Raw genomic sequence first — 18,104 nt, 5'->3', positions numbered from 1 at the left:
GCGCGACAATCTTTTCTATGTTTGTTGCCCTGTTCTCTCTTCTTCTTTTGCGCGATTTAGAGGTTTTAGAGGTAGTGCGGATTAAAGTGAAATTAGGCACTCTGCATTTTTTTATTTTCAATGTCTTCCAGTTATACTCTAAATTCGGATACTAAGAAATTGTGATCGCAAATTAAAGACAAAATAACAGTATAAAATATATTTTTTAAAAACATTACAATTACATACTCTAAAATTTATTATACATTTGATTAAACTTTACAATTTTATCTTTTTTGGCATTCGTCATAGTCTAAAGGTTCGTATCTACTGTATTTACTTATATCACAGATATTCTTACAGGTAAAATTGTAAATACTGCCTTACAGTTAATTTATTCTATTTTGTTCTTCTTTCCAAAGATTTTCATTAGGCTCTTGGACATGTAGTAAGGTTTCTCCGGAGATCCATCGTTTCTTTCACAATCTTCCACTGAAAACAATATTTGTATTAATTAACAATAATATTATATAATAACTAACAATTTTAAATATTGGTTACCATAATTTCTTTACGCTTTCATTTATTGTAATCTATTTACAAAAAGACATTTAACAATATGTTCATCATAGAATATATATATATATATATATATATATATATATATATATATATATATATATATATAATGTTCCGAAAGATTTCCGGGGAGGTAAATCGGTAGAAAGCGAAAACATGGAGTTGCTTCTAGTTTACTCCACTTAGCCTCTTCTAATCAAATCCGACTCTCACCTTCATGATGGTGCTTCTTGTTAAACCGAGCAACCCAATTGGAGATCCGGTATCCAATCCGGGTGGAAAGTTGGGTCGGGAACTGACGACAGTGGGTGAAATGGTCCTCCGAAAAGGGGGTTGTGCTATGGGCTGGCGTTCCGTACATGTAAAAATTTAGAGCCACGAAAGAGAAACTATTGCCTCGGAACAGGACGAATAGGAAATATAAACGACACTTGCAATTGGGGTACAACAATGAGAAATAGAAGCGCAAGATCGTAGAGGATGGAGGGCGATAGTGGATGCGGCGAAGACTCACCCCGAGTTGTAAAGCCAGTGAAGAAGAAAGATTTCCGCGGTTAGTACAATTAAACCTAGAGCTAAGATTAATACTATATATATATATATATATATATATATATATATATATATATATATATATATATATATATATATATATATATATATATATAAATATATATATATATATATATATATATATATATATATATATATATATATATATATATATACCCGGTATTTAGGCGTTCGACGCCCTTCCGGTAGGGATCTATGGAGGAGTATCACCTAGCCGCAAGCCCTTATCTCTTGCCGTACTGCTCCACCATAGGCCGATCAGATACCAGCATATTCTAGACTAAGCCGCAGATTAATTTTAGAATTTTAAACTGCTACGTTAGCCTTTTTGTTTTCTGCATACCGAGCCGGGGATCGAACTGACATCTCTCGCATTGAAGCGAAGGAGAAGCCAGCCGCCCAGCCCGCTTGGCTAATCCGATCGATTAATACTATTAAAACAAATAATATTAAACTCAAGAGTCTTCTGGATTGAACCTCGTCGATTATCATTGCGACACTGATCACTAAACAATGCATTACTGCTACTGGGAACAGAAGATGGTTTATTTATACCGTCGATGGTGACGTGATTTGGATGGAGGTTGACGTGTGGCTTAGCGTTAGGATTAGCGCGGGGACTGTGCGTCACCATCGACGATATAAATGAACCGTCCTCTGTTTCCAGTAGCAGTAATGCATTGGTTAGACTGAGACCTCGGAAGCCCTGAATAAGATATCAAAGAGGATGTCGATAGCTTAGCGCAATGAGAATCGACGCAGTTTAACCCAGAAGACTGTTGAGTTTAATATTAATTATTGTAATAGTATTAATCTAAGCTCCAGGTATATCAGGTATATATATATATATATATATATATATATATATATATATATATATATATATATATATATATATATATATATATATATATATATATATGCGTGTGTGTGTGTGTAAAAAAAGTAAAAGATTAAATCTTTTAGCAAAAGCTATACAAATTCGTTAAACTTCCCGTGCTTGAATCGGTATCAACAGAGTGTTGGCATTCGGGCTCATACATACTCAAACTCAAAGAGTCTAACGAATGTCTCCTAAATCTGTACCACTGCAGTGGTTAGCGTACAGAGGATCCACCTACTTTGGTGACCATAAACGAACACGATTTAATAATAACGTTTTCTCTTCTCTGGGCTATACGAAATGTGTAAAAGATTAAATCTTTTGGTAAAAGCTGCCATCGTTTTGTTGAATTGAATGGCCAAATATATGTTCTAGGGGGATAAATTCAAAATCATAACACTCTTTTCATACCGATTCGAACACGAGAAGTTTAACAAATTTGTCCTCCTAGGCCATATATTTGGCCATTCAATTCATATACCTCTTCAGTATTCTGTCTTTTTGAGCTATACAAAAATTTAAAAAAAATTTACAGATTTCAGCAAAAGCTTTACTATCGCTTTGATGAATTAAACGCCAAATATATGGAGAATGGAGCACAATTCGTCAAACTGTAGTGTATGAATGGGTATCAATAGAGTGTTAAGGTTGTATTTGTATCCTTTACGTCATCAGACACTTGGGCTAATACAAACTCATACACGGCCAGCCAGCCAATTTGACCTGAATGACTATGACATAAGAATAAAAAACGAAGAGACAATCTCCAAAAAAATACAATCCTAACACGAAAGCAGAACTGAAATAGAAGAAAAATGGAGTCAATCAAAAGAAGTGATGACACTACAGAAGAGATTCTGGGAAACAGAAACAATAAAGAAAATAACAAAGAATGGTATAGTCAGGAGTGTAAAGAGGCTAGAATTAAAAATACCTTAGCCAGAATAAAATGGCTGGATTCAAGGACTGCGACTGACAGAAAAGAATACGATATAGCAAGAAATCGTGCAAACTCCATCTACAGGAGAGAAAAGAACGAGTGGTTAAATCAACGGCTAGAAAAAATAGAGCAAGACAGACATATCCAGAAATTAAAAGAATTCTATAAAAAGGTAAAATCATTCAATCACAAGCAGACATCTGTAGTAAGAGATATCGAGGGAAGAATTCAACATGAAACAAATTTGGAAACAATTTGGAAAGTGAAATAATTGAAGAATGATACGGAGAAAGAACAGGGGGAGGGGGAGGTAATAATAGAATGCCCTAACGAAGCTGAAATAACAGGACATAAATAGGGCAAAAAATGGATAAGCAGCAGGAAAGGACAACATAGTGAGAGGATTGATGAAGTATGGCGCTAAGCAACTACATACACAAATTTAGGAGATAGTAAAGCTAATATGCGAAAGGAATGAAATTGTCTGTAAAGACGACAACTGGAATAATTACACCAATCCACAAAAAAAGGGATAAAGAGAAATGCTCTAATTATAAAGCAATAACGTTTCTGAACACAACTTACAAAATCATAGCTAACATAATAAACCAGAAACTAAGAGCACAATCAGAGAAAATATTAGGTGATTACCAAACCGGATGTCGCCCAGGACGATCAACAATAAACGCCATCCATATATTACAACACATAATAAAGAAATACAAAGAATATAAAAAAGGACCTTAACATGATTTTTATCGACCTCAAGTGCATTAGAGTATGTCAGTGTAGAAGGCCAAAAATGAAAGTAGCCTTAAAATCAATAGGGATACCAACCAAATTAATAGAACTACAAGGAAGTACTAAAAGGTGAAAAGCTAGATCCACCTTCAATCGGATAGTGGCCTCCTTCAAGAGTCACAACCTCTCTCTTGATACAAAAGTAAGAATGCTGCGATGCTACGTATTCTCTGTCCTTTTTTATGGTGTTGAATCGTGGACCTTGAACGAAGATATGTGCAGAAAACTGGAAGCATTTGAGATGAGGCTATATCGAAGAATGCTTAAGATTCCGTCGACTGACCGAGTCACAAATGAGGAGGTCCTCAGAAGAATAAATAAGAACCGAGAGGTACTGACCACCATCAAATCTCGAAAGTTACAGTTCTTCGGACATATTATGCGAAATGAATCCAGATATGCTCTCCTTCAAGCCATCCTGCAAGGAAAAATATTTGGAAAACGAGGTCCAAGAAGAAGAAGAACATCTTAGTTAAAGAACCTCAGAATCTGGTTCAATACAACATATGTGCAGCTTTTCCGCGCTGCTGCAGATAAGATAAAGATTGCCATGATGATCGCCAACATTCGTAACGGATAGGCACATCAAGAAGAAGAAGAAAAGAAAGTGTTTAATAAACTCCAAAGCAAGAACCAAATTTCAGGAAGTGGCGTAGGAAGAGTTGGACATCATTAATTGGGTGAAACAGGGCAATCCAATGTCTACCATACTTTTTAATCTCGTTTTAGAATATATGATAAGAAAAGCAAAATTGAATGAAAAGAATACAATACTGAATAGAATTCAACTAACTGCATATGCAGATGACCTAACACTAGTAGCAGAAAAAAGAGAAAACCTAATAAGAGCCAAAACACACTGGATAGGCAAGCACGAAAAATTGGACTAGTCATTAATGAAGACAAATACATGAAATTACACAAGGAGGGAGAAAGGAATACCCTAATAACCAGAAATCATCAACTGAAAGAAGTAACCAACTTTAACTGCCTAGAAGTGGCAATAGGACATGGGGGAGTGGACAGAATGAAGGGATTATACAGGACATTGATCCGACCGGTAGGTAATTAATTACGCAATGGAAAGGACGACTTTAACAAAGAACAAAAACGATTTAAGAATATTGGAAAGAAAAATAATGAGATCAATCCTTGGACCAAAGATAACTAATTAAGGAGAAATAAGTATGAGATCGAATGAATAAGAAAATAAAAAAAGAAATGGATTGCGAAACCATAATTAAACATAAAATCAAGGCGATTAGAAATGAGTGGGACACATAATGAGGAAAACACCGATAGAAATGATAAAAAGAATTACCAAATGGATCCCATTGGGACCAAGAAATGGGAAGTCCCAGAAATAGATAATGAGACCAGATAGAAGAGAATATGAACATAATAGAGTGGAAGACAAAATGCAGACATAGAAAAGAATGAAAACAAATAACCAACGTTGAAAGGTCGGATGTCAGAACCCGACCATTTATTGAAGTGGAAGCAGCAGATAGAATAAGGGAAAAATCGAAATCGAAAAAGAAAAATGTTCTGTAATTATGACCAAATAAGAGCTCTCCTGGTAGTGATGCTTAAGATACTTAACCTAAGTGAAACATTGTAAACTTTAAATTAGATTATTATATCATTGTTCTATTGTAGCATAGCTCTGAAGATGGCTTTGTAAGCCGAAAACGCTCAGCTAGGAATTAAATGTTTACACACTTCAAAAATACTTGGCGTTTTCCATTCTTTGATTTGTCATAAGTGTGTACAAAAACATATCAGTTTTTTTATATTTTTGTTGAGATGTTCTGTATTCTATAGGTTTTTTTAGTTTCTCAAATTCCTCTAGCATATGCATTGAAAATATTCGTGTTCCCTCCAATACAAACATTGGCAGGACCCTGATCTTCCTGGCCTTTCGGCATACGAACGTAAGGGGAACCACTAGCCCCGAGTCCGACACCATTATAAGGGTGGTGCGTTGCACGAAGCATCGCGGGGCTCCACCCTCCCCGTAGTACCTGTGTTGCGGTTACGAACGCCCGTCCGTTATCCCCCCCTAGGCGGAAAGGTGAACGCAGGTAGAGGAATTCTACCTCGCACGTAGACAGTAGAGAGATACCACTCTTGTGGGTACGTGCTTTGTCTCAGTACCCCTAATGGGGAAGGAGTGCGTCAGAGTCACAGCTCGTTTAACCTCACCTGGCTCTTGTAGAAATGAGAATAGAGTGGTTCCACGAGAGTCTCGTCTCGGATACTAGGAGTGTAGACCGGTGACCGTAACGCCGAAGCGCCCTGCGTGCGTTTCTACAAACCCGACACCTCAAGCGACGGCTCTCCACCTCTCATTTCCTTCCCATTAGTCGCCTCTTACGACAGGCAGGGTAAATTGCCTCGGCCATATTCTTAACTTTATATTATAATAACTTTATTTTGAAAGGAATAAAAGTATACTTACAAAAGCACAAAAATAGCGTGTCCACGGCCATCGAGTAAACATTAAAGAACAGCGATGATATGAAGAAAGTGCAAATCATAATTACAGCAACCGGCACCATTCCGTAATGTAGTTCAGAGTTATCAATAACTTTTGTAGGAAGCAATCCTGAGGCGAAGAACACATATGATGCTGCCCCAACTCCTAGCGTCAGCAAAACTTTACTGAGGAAGAAAAGGAAGTCCGTAATCTAAAAATAAATATAAATAACATATAAGTTAAACAAGCTTTAATATAATAAAGGAGACGTTTACTTGATGAACATCCATTATTTATATAAAATAAATAAACTCAAACAACCTAAATGTACTGATTTTATTCTTATTATTTATTAATATCCAGTTATATTATTTAGGAACGTAGATGGATTTTTTAATCGATTAGCAATGCTGATTATCATTAACATACTCCAGATATTATTTGTTTATAAGAAACAAATAATCATCTCTAAATCCATAAAACTCGAAAAAATTAAAATCCCCTGAATTGCCTCAGCGCTATATGCTATTTGCAAGACAACCACAGACCACTAATTGATTTGTGAATACAACCTCTATCTCATATCATGTCTTATCCTTTAACTAAATATAATAAACAATCAGAATGCCCACTCTGCTTGAAAAAATAAGTACGCGCATTTCATTCCCGCAGACGGAATCAGCCATGTTTTAGTCGGAACCAGTGCTGCTCAGTGACATTTTATCTTGTGTGCTAGAAAAATTACCCAGGTTTAATTTATTTACGGCAACTATAGACCTAATATGCACTATTTTATTCGTACTTTTAGTTGAAGAATAGATTAAATTATTTCAAATGTACTAAATTATTAATCTCTAAAAATTTAAATTACAGTTCTGTCATAGCTTGTCACAAATTTCTCAATCGAGTGGCAGCCGTAGCTCAGTGGCTATGTTACTGGCTTAACAAGCTGGAGGGCCCGGGTTCGTATCGCGGCACTGACAAAATTTTCAATTTCTAATTTAACTGAGCTGCCAAAGCGCTTCGGAGGGCACGTAAAGCCGTCGGTCCCGGCTACGAAAGTTAGCTACGCTAGACCTTAGCCAGAAGGTTACACGAACTTTTTTTCTCAATTCGAGTCTATGTTTCCGTTTAAAATATGGCGATCGCGTACTGACAAACTTCAAAGGCGGCAACTGAGAGTGGGCATTCTGATTGTTATTTATTCTGTGACTAAATTATCAACTACATGCTCCTAAAAATGTATACTGTTAACACTTCAAGTTGTAACCAGAATTTATTATGTAAACCACATATTATATATAATATATTTCTAAATTATCAACTGAATCAACTGCATACACTTCTTATTCTTCTTTTTGTTTTCTTCTTCTTTCCTTATATAAGCAATTGTGCTTGTGAACTGGCGGGTTGTTGCCTCTATGGGAAGTTGTCAGTCCATAGTACGAACTAGATATACCCAGTAAGATTGTAGAGGCACCTAATCCGACCGACACAATTTCACCAACATACAAGTGTTGTTCTGAAGCTATTTTCTTGTGGCATGTTAAAGTAATTACTATTTAAATGGGAATAAGCCACAATTAAAGGTTAAAATAAGTTTATTGACGTTTCAATTTCCACTTCGGAAATTGTTCTCAAATCGGAAACTACATTCTGCTGACGAATTTTCCAATTGTGTCGCAAATTCCTCGGCAGAATGTAGTAGGATCTGGTTACCCATATTAAAAGAGATTATTAAAAGGAAAATACCACTATTAGTAAGTCGGTAACATATAGAGGATACATCATTTATGTTTTTTAAATAACAAACATATAAAATCAGAATTTGGTGTTTATTAAAAGTAAACTAAATACACGACCAAATACTTACCGTGTCGGGATAGTATTATAAGGTTTTTTTCTGGTCTTTCCCTATAATTTACTATGGAATCACTAACAGGAGATTTTTACTGTCATCATGGCATGTGTTTGTCTTTTTAAAGACGAATTACATGCTATGATTTTTTCTGACGGATATTCTAAAGTTAAAGTTGATTTCATGTAATCGAATGAACTATCTTACAAGTAAAGTCGTCCCAGGAACGCAACTCAACAATATTGGCAATGTGATTTTAAAGTCATCTACTTTAAAATGTATAATGTATGTCTGAATTGTCAATATAAATGAGTCAGATAAAATTAAATTATTAGAAGAATTTTTCACTAAGTAACAAAAAAACAAAATTTGTTTAATTTACTAATGTTTGTACTTTTAGACACGTTTTTTGCCTTCAATAGTGCCTTTATTGATCCTATTGCTTTTCTGTCTTTTAACAACCGCTTATCGATTTCTCTCTCTTCGCCTCCTCTATTTGTAACTGTTACTCCAAGGTACTCAAATTCTTTTACATTCTTATATTTGTACTCTGCCTCATTCGTTCTTAGAGTGATCCATTTATTTTCTTCGACATTTTCCCCTCTCATTTCCCTATACTTGGTTTTTTTCTTGATTTATAGTCAGACCATATTTTCTAGCTTCTTCTTCATCTGCGAAACCTATGCATTGTTGCCTTTTGTTAAGATTCGTGCCGCTTGTCTGGATCTTGGCTCATCTAATTATTTTTTCTAGTACTACGTTGAATAGGTCTCTTGCCGTTTTAATCCTCTTCCTTCTATCATGACTTTATTGACTATACTAGTTAGCGTCATTTTAACTAATCGTATCAGTTTTTTAATAATCCTAGTAATATTATTGCTTCGTACAGTCCGTTTCATAAGATGGAGTCGTAGGCCTGTTTAAAATCAATCAAGAGCATATGCAAACCTAGATTTTGTTCATAATTCAGATTGTTGTTCTTCCCTGTCTGAATTCAGATTAGTATTCTCCTATTAGCTCTGTTTCGTAGGGTTTTAATTTACTTAATATAATTTTTGCTAATACTTCACCTTTCTTGTGAATTGGGCAGATGAGTGCTCTATTCCATTGCTCTGGCATTTTTTGTTTTCCCAAATTTTTTAATAAGTCAAGCTATCTTTTGCTGCAGTATATTTCCTCCTACTGTTATTATTTCTGTTTATTCTTGTTTTTCAATATCTATGTTTTTTCTATCATTGTTTCTGTTTCGATAACGCAGAGATTGTCCTCAATCTTTGTGTCATTCCTTAATTACACTTTTACTTTCAGTTCTCTGGCCATGAAATTTTCTATTCCTTCTCTCATGTTTCTATAGTCCATTTTTAATATTGATATTATCAGGTTTTTCTTCTTACTTCTTTACTTCTTTTTTCAAGTTCTGATTCTCTTGTCGCATTTCCATTAATATCTTATTTGTTTCGGCTTGTTCCTTCCTCACTTGATTTATTTCGTTCATCATTTCTTCATTTTTCCCCGCAGAGAAAGGACACCGAAAAGGTCATGCAAAAATATTACAACATATCTAAAGCCGTCAAACAATTGAACGCAAAATTAGCTACTAAATTCTCCGGTTTATATAGGTACTATTCTCAAAGTATTATCAAAAGTAATTTTTATGCAACGGGAAAAACAATTAACAAAGTTTACAATAAAGAGATAAAAATGGCTCACAACGAACACATATCCAACCTAGACGAAATCACTTTCTTTTACCAACCTCAACAACAACCCTAACTTTCCCACAAGTGATAAAACGACACGGCTGTATTACAGAAACCTCAACATAAGTTCAGATGATAGACATCCTAGAGATTCCAACGATGATGAGTCCGTTACCGGACAGCCACGTGAGAACACTGCCACGCCCTACAAGCCGAAACTGCGAAAGCATCATAGCTGTCTTACAAAAAATTTTAATACTACTACAGTCGCTGCTACTACTCCACTTAAAAGAAAAAGGATCACACTATCTGAGAATATCTCCCACCAGGATAATACAGATCTGTTACAAAAAATTGTGACAGTGTTAGCGAATAAGGAACATTTGTTAGTAATGCAGTTTAAGTTTAATTTTCATAAAGACGTTTTTTTCTTTTCTTTTGTTTTGTTTGACGTGAGGGGGGTGTGATGACCACCAAGCGAAAATCTATTAGAGGCGTCTTGGTACGTTGAACAAAAAATACCTACCTACCTACCGAAACAGGTAAGCTGAATGTGTTCCATGTCATCCATTTGGTGAGTAGAACGAAATCGATAACTCTCCGTCCTGCCTCGGCGACCACATACGTTGAATATAGCCACCGAGTTTCCTTTACCATCTGATGTGTTGAATCGGACACATCCTTCCGTAGACATTTGTTTCGAGCTGAGAAATGAATATGACTTCTGATTAATTCCCCAAAAAGTCGATTCATTATTAACGGAATAAATATCGTTACAGTAACCTTATAAGATCTATGAAAGCCGAATATGTACATGCAAAACTTAAATTATAAATTTGAAATAACGAAATGCTTTTCATCTTTTATCTGTTTAGATCAAAATAAATGTCTTGGGAAAAACGAAATCTGTCTCCGACTGTTATATACTACCCAATATAATCACAAGTCATTATTCTAAACACGTCCTTGTTTGTAGTCTGTATTAACCACAATGCATTCAAAAATCGACGAAAGCACCAAATTTCAAATGCTTTCAACGTGTTCATCCTTTTAAGTGAAGGTCTCATATTCGTATATCAAGATGGACCAAATATAATAATTCATTACTTTTCGAAGGTGCATAGAGATATTTTTGTTACGACATATTGTTTTCCAAGACATGCAAGTCTTGTGATATAGCTCAATTCTGAAACAATTTCCTCATCTCTTTCACAATGGCTTTTCTATACTTTGCTTTTACAGATTTACAGGTTTTACCACAAAGTAATAGCCTTCCACCCAATCAGACTATTCACCACAATGTAAAATGCGTGTTCGTTTCCTAATGTATAACGGACTTACGTCAAACATTTGGAATCTCGATCACTCAATATTTCCCATTGTGTCATAAGTACCAAACCAGGTTTCGTCCAAAAAATTAATGTTTACATGTCTGTCTTTAAAGTGGAAAAATTCTTTTGGGGCAAAAAAGAAACATGATAAGTTATATTTTATGGGTTCTAGCAAATATTCGGTATAATTTTAAAGAAACCCCCATCTTTTTCTGGTTTTTTGTCTTTTTGGTCCTTGCTTTACATTTTTAGACTTTGAAAAGTTAAACATTTATTATAAGCAATGTTTTTGAAAGTTCCTTAACTAAATCTAAAAATTAAAGATATGCATTTCTTAATATTTGTTGGAGTCTAAAAGTTGCCATACTAATAAACAATTTCGAACGTTATTTAGAACTATTTTGGTCAGAGTCGACTGAGAGATGTAATTCATCTAGTTAACTGCATCGTCGCAAATCATTACTTAAAAACACAGCACGAAATCATTTGCACTTTTAAATCGAGACATGTAGTACCTTTAGCACCAAATTTTATGTCGGTAATATACAAAAAGTTTTCTTAAAACTCATCGATCACTTTGCTTTATTTGTTTTTTCGTCGTTTTCTGATAAGGATAAACTTCATAGTTTTGAGTTTTCCATCTCTTAAAATTTGCAACACATCATACATTCTTTTTGCGACATATATTTCTTACCTTATCAAGAACCCAGACTCTCAGGATGTTCCTCATGAGCAGCATAAACGCATCTTTGGCACTGACACAAAAGTTCTTGCCGTGAATGGAACACATTATGTAAGCGTTCTTGTTAAGAAAGCGTAGGAATTTCTCGAGGCAGTAGAAGAAGCACTTGAATATGCACATGATGGCTTTGGTGAGATCATTATCGTACTTTTTAACTTTATGATCGATGTATTCTAGGAAGAGTCTGATTAGCTTGCAAATGGCTATTATCAAAGAACCGAACGCTAGAGTTCCGATGTGGTACCTAAAACAGAATAAGCACCAATAAGAGAGAAGATATTAAAAAAAATAGTTACATATACAAATTGTATAAATTAAATTAGCAGTCAAAGTCAGAATTACCAATTATTCATCTTCTGGGTTTCAACTGTCTCGTTTGCAAAACACGTAAGTATGTGGCTTTTGTTATAATTATATATTGCTTTTTAAGTAAAACAGTGTGCTAATCGTCACCCTAATTCAGATACTTAACGTACCCAGAGGCCTATTTAAAACCAACCCACTTTCCAGGAAACGCTCTACCAACCAATTTGAATAAATCAGTGGTTAAAAATTTAGGACTAAAACATTTACTAATTTTAATGGGAATAAACCACAATTTTACTTAAAACTACGTTTATTTTGACGTTTCAATTTCTACTTCGGAAATCGAAATGTCAAAATTAACTTATTTTAAAGTAAAATTGTGGCTTATTCCCATTAAAAATAATAACTTTCATTAAGACGCCGCGCCGCAAGAAAATGGCTTCAGAACAATAATACAAACAAATCGAATCTTAAACGAAGGATTAGGAGAACACAATCCGCTACTCCTAGAAATAGGCACATGGGAAGAAGATAACATAATAACAAGGAAAAGAAAGGAAACAAAGTGGTCAAACTTCAAACGACTAGTGAATATGGGAATTGGAAACGTCCTTACAATCAATAATCCACAAGAAATAGAGAAAAAGCTTGAACACATCATAAAAGGAAACATTAAGAAATAGGACTACTAAAGAAGAATATGGAATTAACAAGGGAAGATTTAGTAAAAGAAATGGCAAGGGAAAAGAACAGAAGGGAAAGCCAGAAGAAAGACAAAAATAGGTCAACCTAACTGAATCAACAAATAAAATAGGCACTAATAGAAAATATATAGAAATGCCATAATCATGTAAAGAAATTGAGGGACGAAGACAGACTTAATAAAAGAAGTCGCTGAAACAGAACTAGAAACGCCCGAAGTACAAAATGAAACTATAAATCCTGCATAACCCTGAGAAATAAGTGAACTGATCAGAAGAGGTTCACCAAGGAAAGCACCAAGTTCATATTAAATCCCTAAAAGGGCCTGAAGTATTTTCCTGCGAAGCAATTGTCTATTTAACAAACATAACAAACGCAATACCAAGATACAGGCTCTTCCTAAACCGATGGAATGAAGTCCATATATAGTCATAATACCGGAGCCAGCAAAGAACAACACATTTCCGCAAAATTACAGGCCAAATACCTTACTTTTAGTAGTCAGCACGATAGTAGGACGAGTTATCCAAATCAGATATATGAGACAGATAGGCTAGGATTAATCGCAGAAGCACAATTCAAATTCAGAGCTCAACATTCCAGTGAACTACTAGTACTCAGACTTACAGAGTACATATCAACTGAATTCAACATGTAATATACAGCATATACGTAGCAACCTTGCTGGATGTAAGCAAAGCTTTCCCCAGAGTGTAGCATGAAGTATGGACATACAAAAGGAGAAATTATGGATACAGCGGGACTATGATGATGAGACTCATCTCCTCGTAGATAAGCGACATGAGGTTCAGGGTCGAGATAGTACCTATCTATACACGGATACCTGGAAGCTGGAGTATCATGTGGGTGGTCTTATCCCCACCCGAACCTGATAGTGCAAGATATATTGCGGTATGATATGTTCCATAGATGGAAGTACAGAAGACCAAAACAACAAAAGTTAGCAAATATCACGAAAATATCTAATAAAGTCTAGATAATATTGTAGCTCTATCAGAAGACATCCTGCTCGCCTTGAAGCATCGCCTTCTACCATTAAAAAATTAGCAAGTCACAAAAAATACTAACAAACCCTAGAAAATGGGTAAGAGGGGCCCACACACTTAAGAGCCTAATCGCAAATGATATCGCCTCATGATATCCTGCAGAATATGGGAAAGATTTCATATAGGGATCATTGTACCCAGAACACTGTACCATATGACAAGCATTTTGATGATATTTGACTCCATAGCGCATAGGCGTACTATGGAAGGTGGAAGATAGATCCTAAAAACAATAAGTAAGTACCTATTTTTTAGTTGCTGATTTATAAGTTAAATATCACAATGGGCAGTATACGGCTAGTACTGCAAGTGGTCCTAACCAGTCGTCATTTAGAATGCTAGTTGATTTTAGGATGTTTCTACTGAAATTAGATAACTTATATTGTTTAATTTGATGTCTACTAAAGACTACCTCTTGCTATCCTTTGTCAGCATCTGGATGTATTGAGTCTGACATTACATAACTTGCTGTATTATAAATGAAAAACAAAAAACAGTGACACCGTAAGAAATAACCTAAGGGGTTAAAAAATTAACGTATGTTCAAAGAATTAATTAACTGTGTCTTAAAGTACCTTTTTTATATGGGACAATAAAAACATTTTGAAAAAAAAATATAATGACAGAATTGTTTTTGTATTCTACGTATATTTTTATACTATCTTACCTTAGGGTTCTCGCAAATGCTGAAGTAACCGCAAAGAAAGGCAAACGTGATTTCTTAAATGTCCAATACCATTGAGCAAAAACTCCTGCCAGCACCATCTGCCCCAATGCAATAACAAAGCATAACAACCAAAAGAAGGCAAATATATTGTAAGCTAAAAAATATAAAATTATTATAATTTTCTGCACACATTATTAACATCCTTATATATTTCAGCAAATTACACATTTTTTATATTCCTGCGATCCGGTATATTCAGAAAGATGTTATGAAGCTAAAAGAGGTAAAAGGTAGAAAAATGTGTGCAAATGACGCAAATAATAAAAAAGCTGAAAGTCCAAGAGTTTGGTTGTATACTTATAGTCGACTGAAGGTATTATCATCAATGGTACATCATCTATCCACGTTTTACAGGGCCTTCCTCTTGTCATATTTCCTTGGGGTTTCCATCTCTGAATTACTGTTCCATTATTTCTAAGTGACCAAGCCAGTTTAGTCTTTATGATTTTATAAATCTAACGATATCTGCGCTTTGCATTAATTCATCTAGCTCATAGTTCATTTTTATTCTCCACGAACCATCGCGTATATTTGGTCCAAATATCTTTCTTAATATTTTGCGCTCAAGTATTCTCAATTGATATTTATCAGTGGTTGTAAGAGTCCACGTTTCACATATATATGTGATCACTGGTCTAATTACTGCTTTGTAGATTCTAAGCTTAGGCTCACGATTCAGTAACTCACTTTTCATTATGTCTTTGTATGCATAAAATCATTTATTACCGCTAAGAATCCGTGCTTATATTTCTTGACTTTCTATGACTTTTAGTGTCTATATGTGGCAGATTAAATTATGGAGACGCTTCCATAGCATATATCCATCATTCTTTATCAGTTCTGCAGTTATTCCACCTATGCAAGGCGCTTTATTATTTTTCAGATGTTTTATGAGGTACATTGTTTCTTTTAATGTTGGTTCCTCAATTAGTTGTTTTGCTGTGTGATGAATTATTTCTTTTTGGTTTTGTTCTGTTTCTGGGCTTAAGAGCTCTTGAAAATGTTCCTTCCACTTTTTCATTAGTTCCTCTTTCTCGCTGATAATTGTCCAGTTTTCGTTCTTACATGCTGATGTTCTTATCATGTTGCCGTAAGTGTATTGCTTGGTTTTCTTGTAAAATTTCCTAGTCTCTCTTCTATTATTATAGTATGTAATTTGTTATATTTTTCTATTTAACATTTCTCTCTTTTCCATCTACATATTTTCCTTGCATCCCTTTTTAGTTCTTTATATGCCCTTCTATTTAATCGGGTATTCCTTTATAGAAATGTCTGCCTAGCTCTATTTTTGCTATTTATTACTTGTTGGCATTGGACAATCCATTCCTCGTTTCTTTTGCTTGAGGTTTTGCCTAATGTTTTCCTTCCTGTATTGGTAATTGTGTTTTGGATGATATTCCATTCATCTTCGATGTTATTCTCTTCTCCCCTTTCAATTAAGATTAGCTTTATTTTCTGCTGGTAAACACATTCTTACCGTAAACCGTTCTTAACATGAAACACTCTATAGCAGCTGTTAGCACTGTGTACGATTTTAAACCTGAATTTATTTGTTTACTTTAGATTGAAATACTGGGTTATTGTACATTACAAAGAAATTAACTGTAACTTACCTTGTAAATAGGGATACATCACATCATTATTCATTTTAATAAATTTACAAGTGGCATTTTCACAAAATGTCTTAAAATCGGCTTTATTTATTACGTTTTTATTCCAATCATCTGGATCACATATAACATCATCCTAAAAATAACTAACACTGTTAAAAATCGGCGAGAAAATAATGAGTGCCTATCTTGCCAAAAAATATTATTACCCTCAACAAGTCCCAGGCCTAACTACTAAAACAACGACTTTTAAGCAAAGCTCAACATTATCCATCAAGATAGTTTCTTTCTATATATGTAAGTCAAATATTGATAGATCGCAGTTTCGCTTTTGGAATGCACTTGTAACAAGAGAATCAGTTTTTGCTCTCCAGCTGTTTATACAGTGATGTAGAGACGTTAACTCCTAAACCTAAATATGTAGTGTCTATAGTAGATAATAGGAAACATCAGATCTCAGGGACACGGCGCAAAAATATCTACATAGAAATATTTATTTTGATTTTGATGCATATTTTTTTTATTTTTATTCATAAAAGAAAATACTGATGCTACTATTGTGAAAATTTATTTTTTAACATAGGGATACTTACAAAATATTAAAAAAAAAATTAGAACTATTTAAAGTAAACACATCGATTTTTAATAACGTCTATTAATTATAAATTTAGCCTTCCATTACATAATTATTGCATACTTTTCTGCTGCGCTGCAAGCAAATAGGATCGCTACATTTTATACATTTGTGTGATGTTTTTCTCTCTTTCTTTTTGTTATAATAACAGACAATTTTCGGTTTATTTTTATTAGGATCTGTTTCAACCCTTTCATGCATGGACGATATAAGCACAACTGATCTGTTGATTTTCGGAACAATTGACAAGAGAGTAACAAGTATATTAGTAGCAAATTCATAAAGTGTTGAACCCGGTCTAGATTTATTTGCTTTGAACTTTGTTGATATAATAGTTTAATTCATCTTCATAGTGCCGACACACATTAGAGAACTTTTTCTTCTACCAGCTCCAATGAAGTTAACCAATTGTGAGCCGCAATATACGTAACACTAATCGAGTGAGTTTTAAAAGCCAACGTTCTTCTTCGAAATGTCCAGTTCCCTGAGTGTCCTTTCCTGTGTAAATATAAGTATTATAGAAGTAAGAACCATAAGAGTCAGCCAAGTATTGATTCTCCATGCCATATTTAGCTGGTTTATTTGGCATGTACATTTGAAATCCATATTTACCTCTAAAAGCGATAAGCATTTCATTCGCTGTTACATTATCACTAGGACAGTACATTTCTTTAGATTTTTGAATAAAACGGTTCGTTTTCTTTCTCTCCTCTCGAGTTCTGGCATCATCAAACCTAAAAGCACCCACTAATATTTCAAAATGCTTAATGGACATCGTTGATCTAAAAATGGGTCTTCCAGTTATACCCTTTGCGAATAGCGAATTCATATTTTTGGGGCCAGATTTACCTTCAAATATCAGTATCTCTATAATTTGATTTAGTACTCGTATTTTAAAGTTTTAGCTTGCTTCTAATTGAAATAAATTTAGCATTTGTACATTGGACAATTTTATCAACCACTGGTTCATCAATTTCCAAAGTACTTCCAAATTTCTATTTTGTCAGAGTTCACTATTTGGGTAGTTTTTCTGGTTAAACCGGAAGATTGGCGAACATTGGCGTTTTTTGAACAGAAGACGATGCACTTTTTAACCATTTATATTCCTTCTTGTCTTTTCTGCCAATAAAAACTGTGGTTCTCTACCATTTTCTTTCTCATATTGGTTGGCGCTTTTACCAATAAGTTGTTGC

At 34.5% G+C, this 18,104-nt stretch overlaps 1 protein-coding gene across 3 annotated transcripts in view; it reads right to left on the bottom strand.

Moving 5' to 3' along the window:
• Nucleotides 1-184: 184 nt before the first annotated feature.
• Ctl2 (Choline transporter-like 2) overlaps nucleotides 185-18,104 on the bottom strand; it is a 151,091-nt gene continuing 133,171 nt past the window's right edge. For all 3 annotated transcript variants that reach the window (XM_072543839.1, XM_072543857.1, XM_072543849.1), the window contains 5 exons: nucleotides 16,281-16,413; nucleotides 14,608-14,761; nucleotides 11,818-12,109; nucleotides 6,217-6,445; nucleotides 185-471 (listed from right to left, as the gene is read on the bottom strand). In XM_072543839.1, the coding sequence (XP_072399940.1) occupies nucleotides 374-471; nucleotides 6,217-6,445; nucleotides 11,818-12,109; nucleotides 14,608-14,761; nucleotides 16,281-16,413 (906 nt within the window). In that variant the 3' untranslated portion in view covers nucleotides 185-373. The remainder of the gene's footprint in view (nucleotides 472-6,216; nucleotides 6,446-11,817; nucleotides 12,110-14,607; nucleotides 14,762-16,280; nucleotides 16,414-18,104) is intronic.

This window comes from Diabrotica undecimpunctata, chromosome 1, assembly GCF_040954645.1.
Source record: "Diabrotica undecimpunctata isolate CICGRU chromosome 1, icDiaUnde3, whole genome shotgun sequence".
Classification (NCBI taxonomy): Eukaryota; Metazoa; Arthropoda; class Insecta; order Coleoptera; family Chrysomelidae; genus Diabrotica; species Diabrotica undecimpunctata.
Note: the sequence above shows the minus strand (reverse complement) of the source record. Positions and strands in the feature narration are given on the sequence as shown.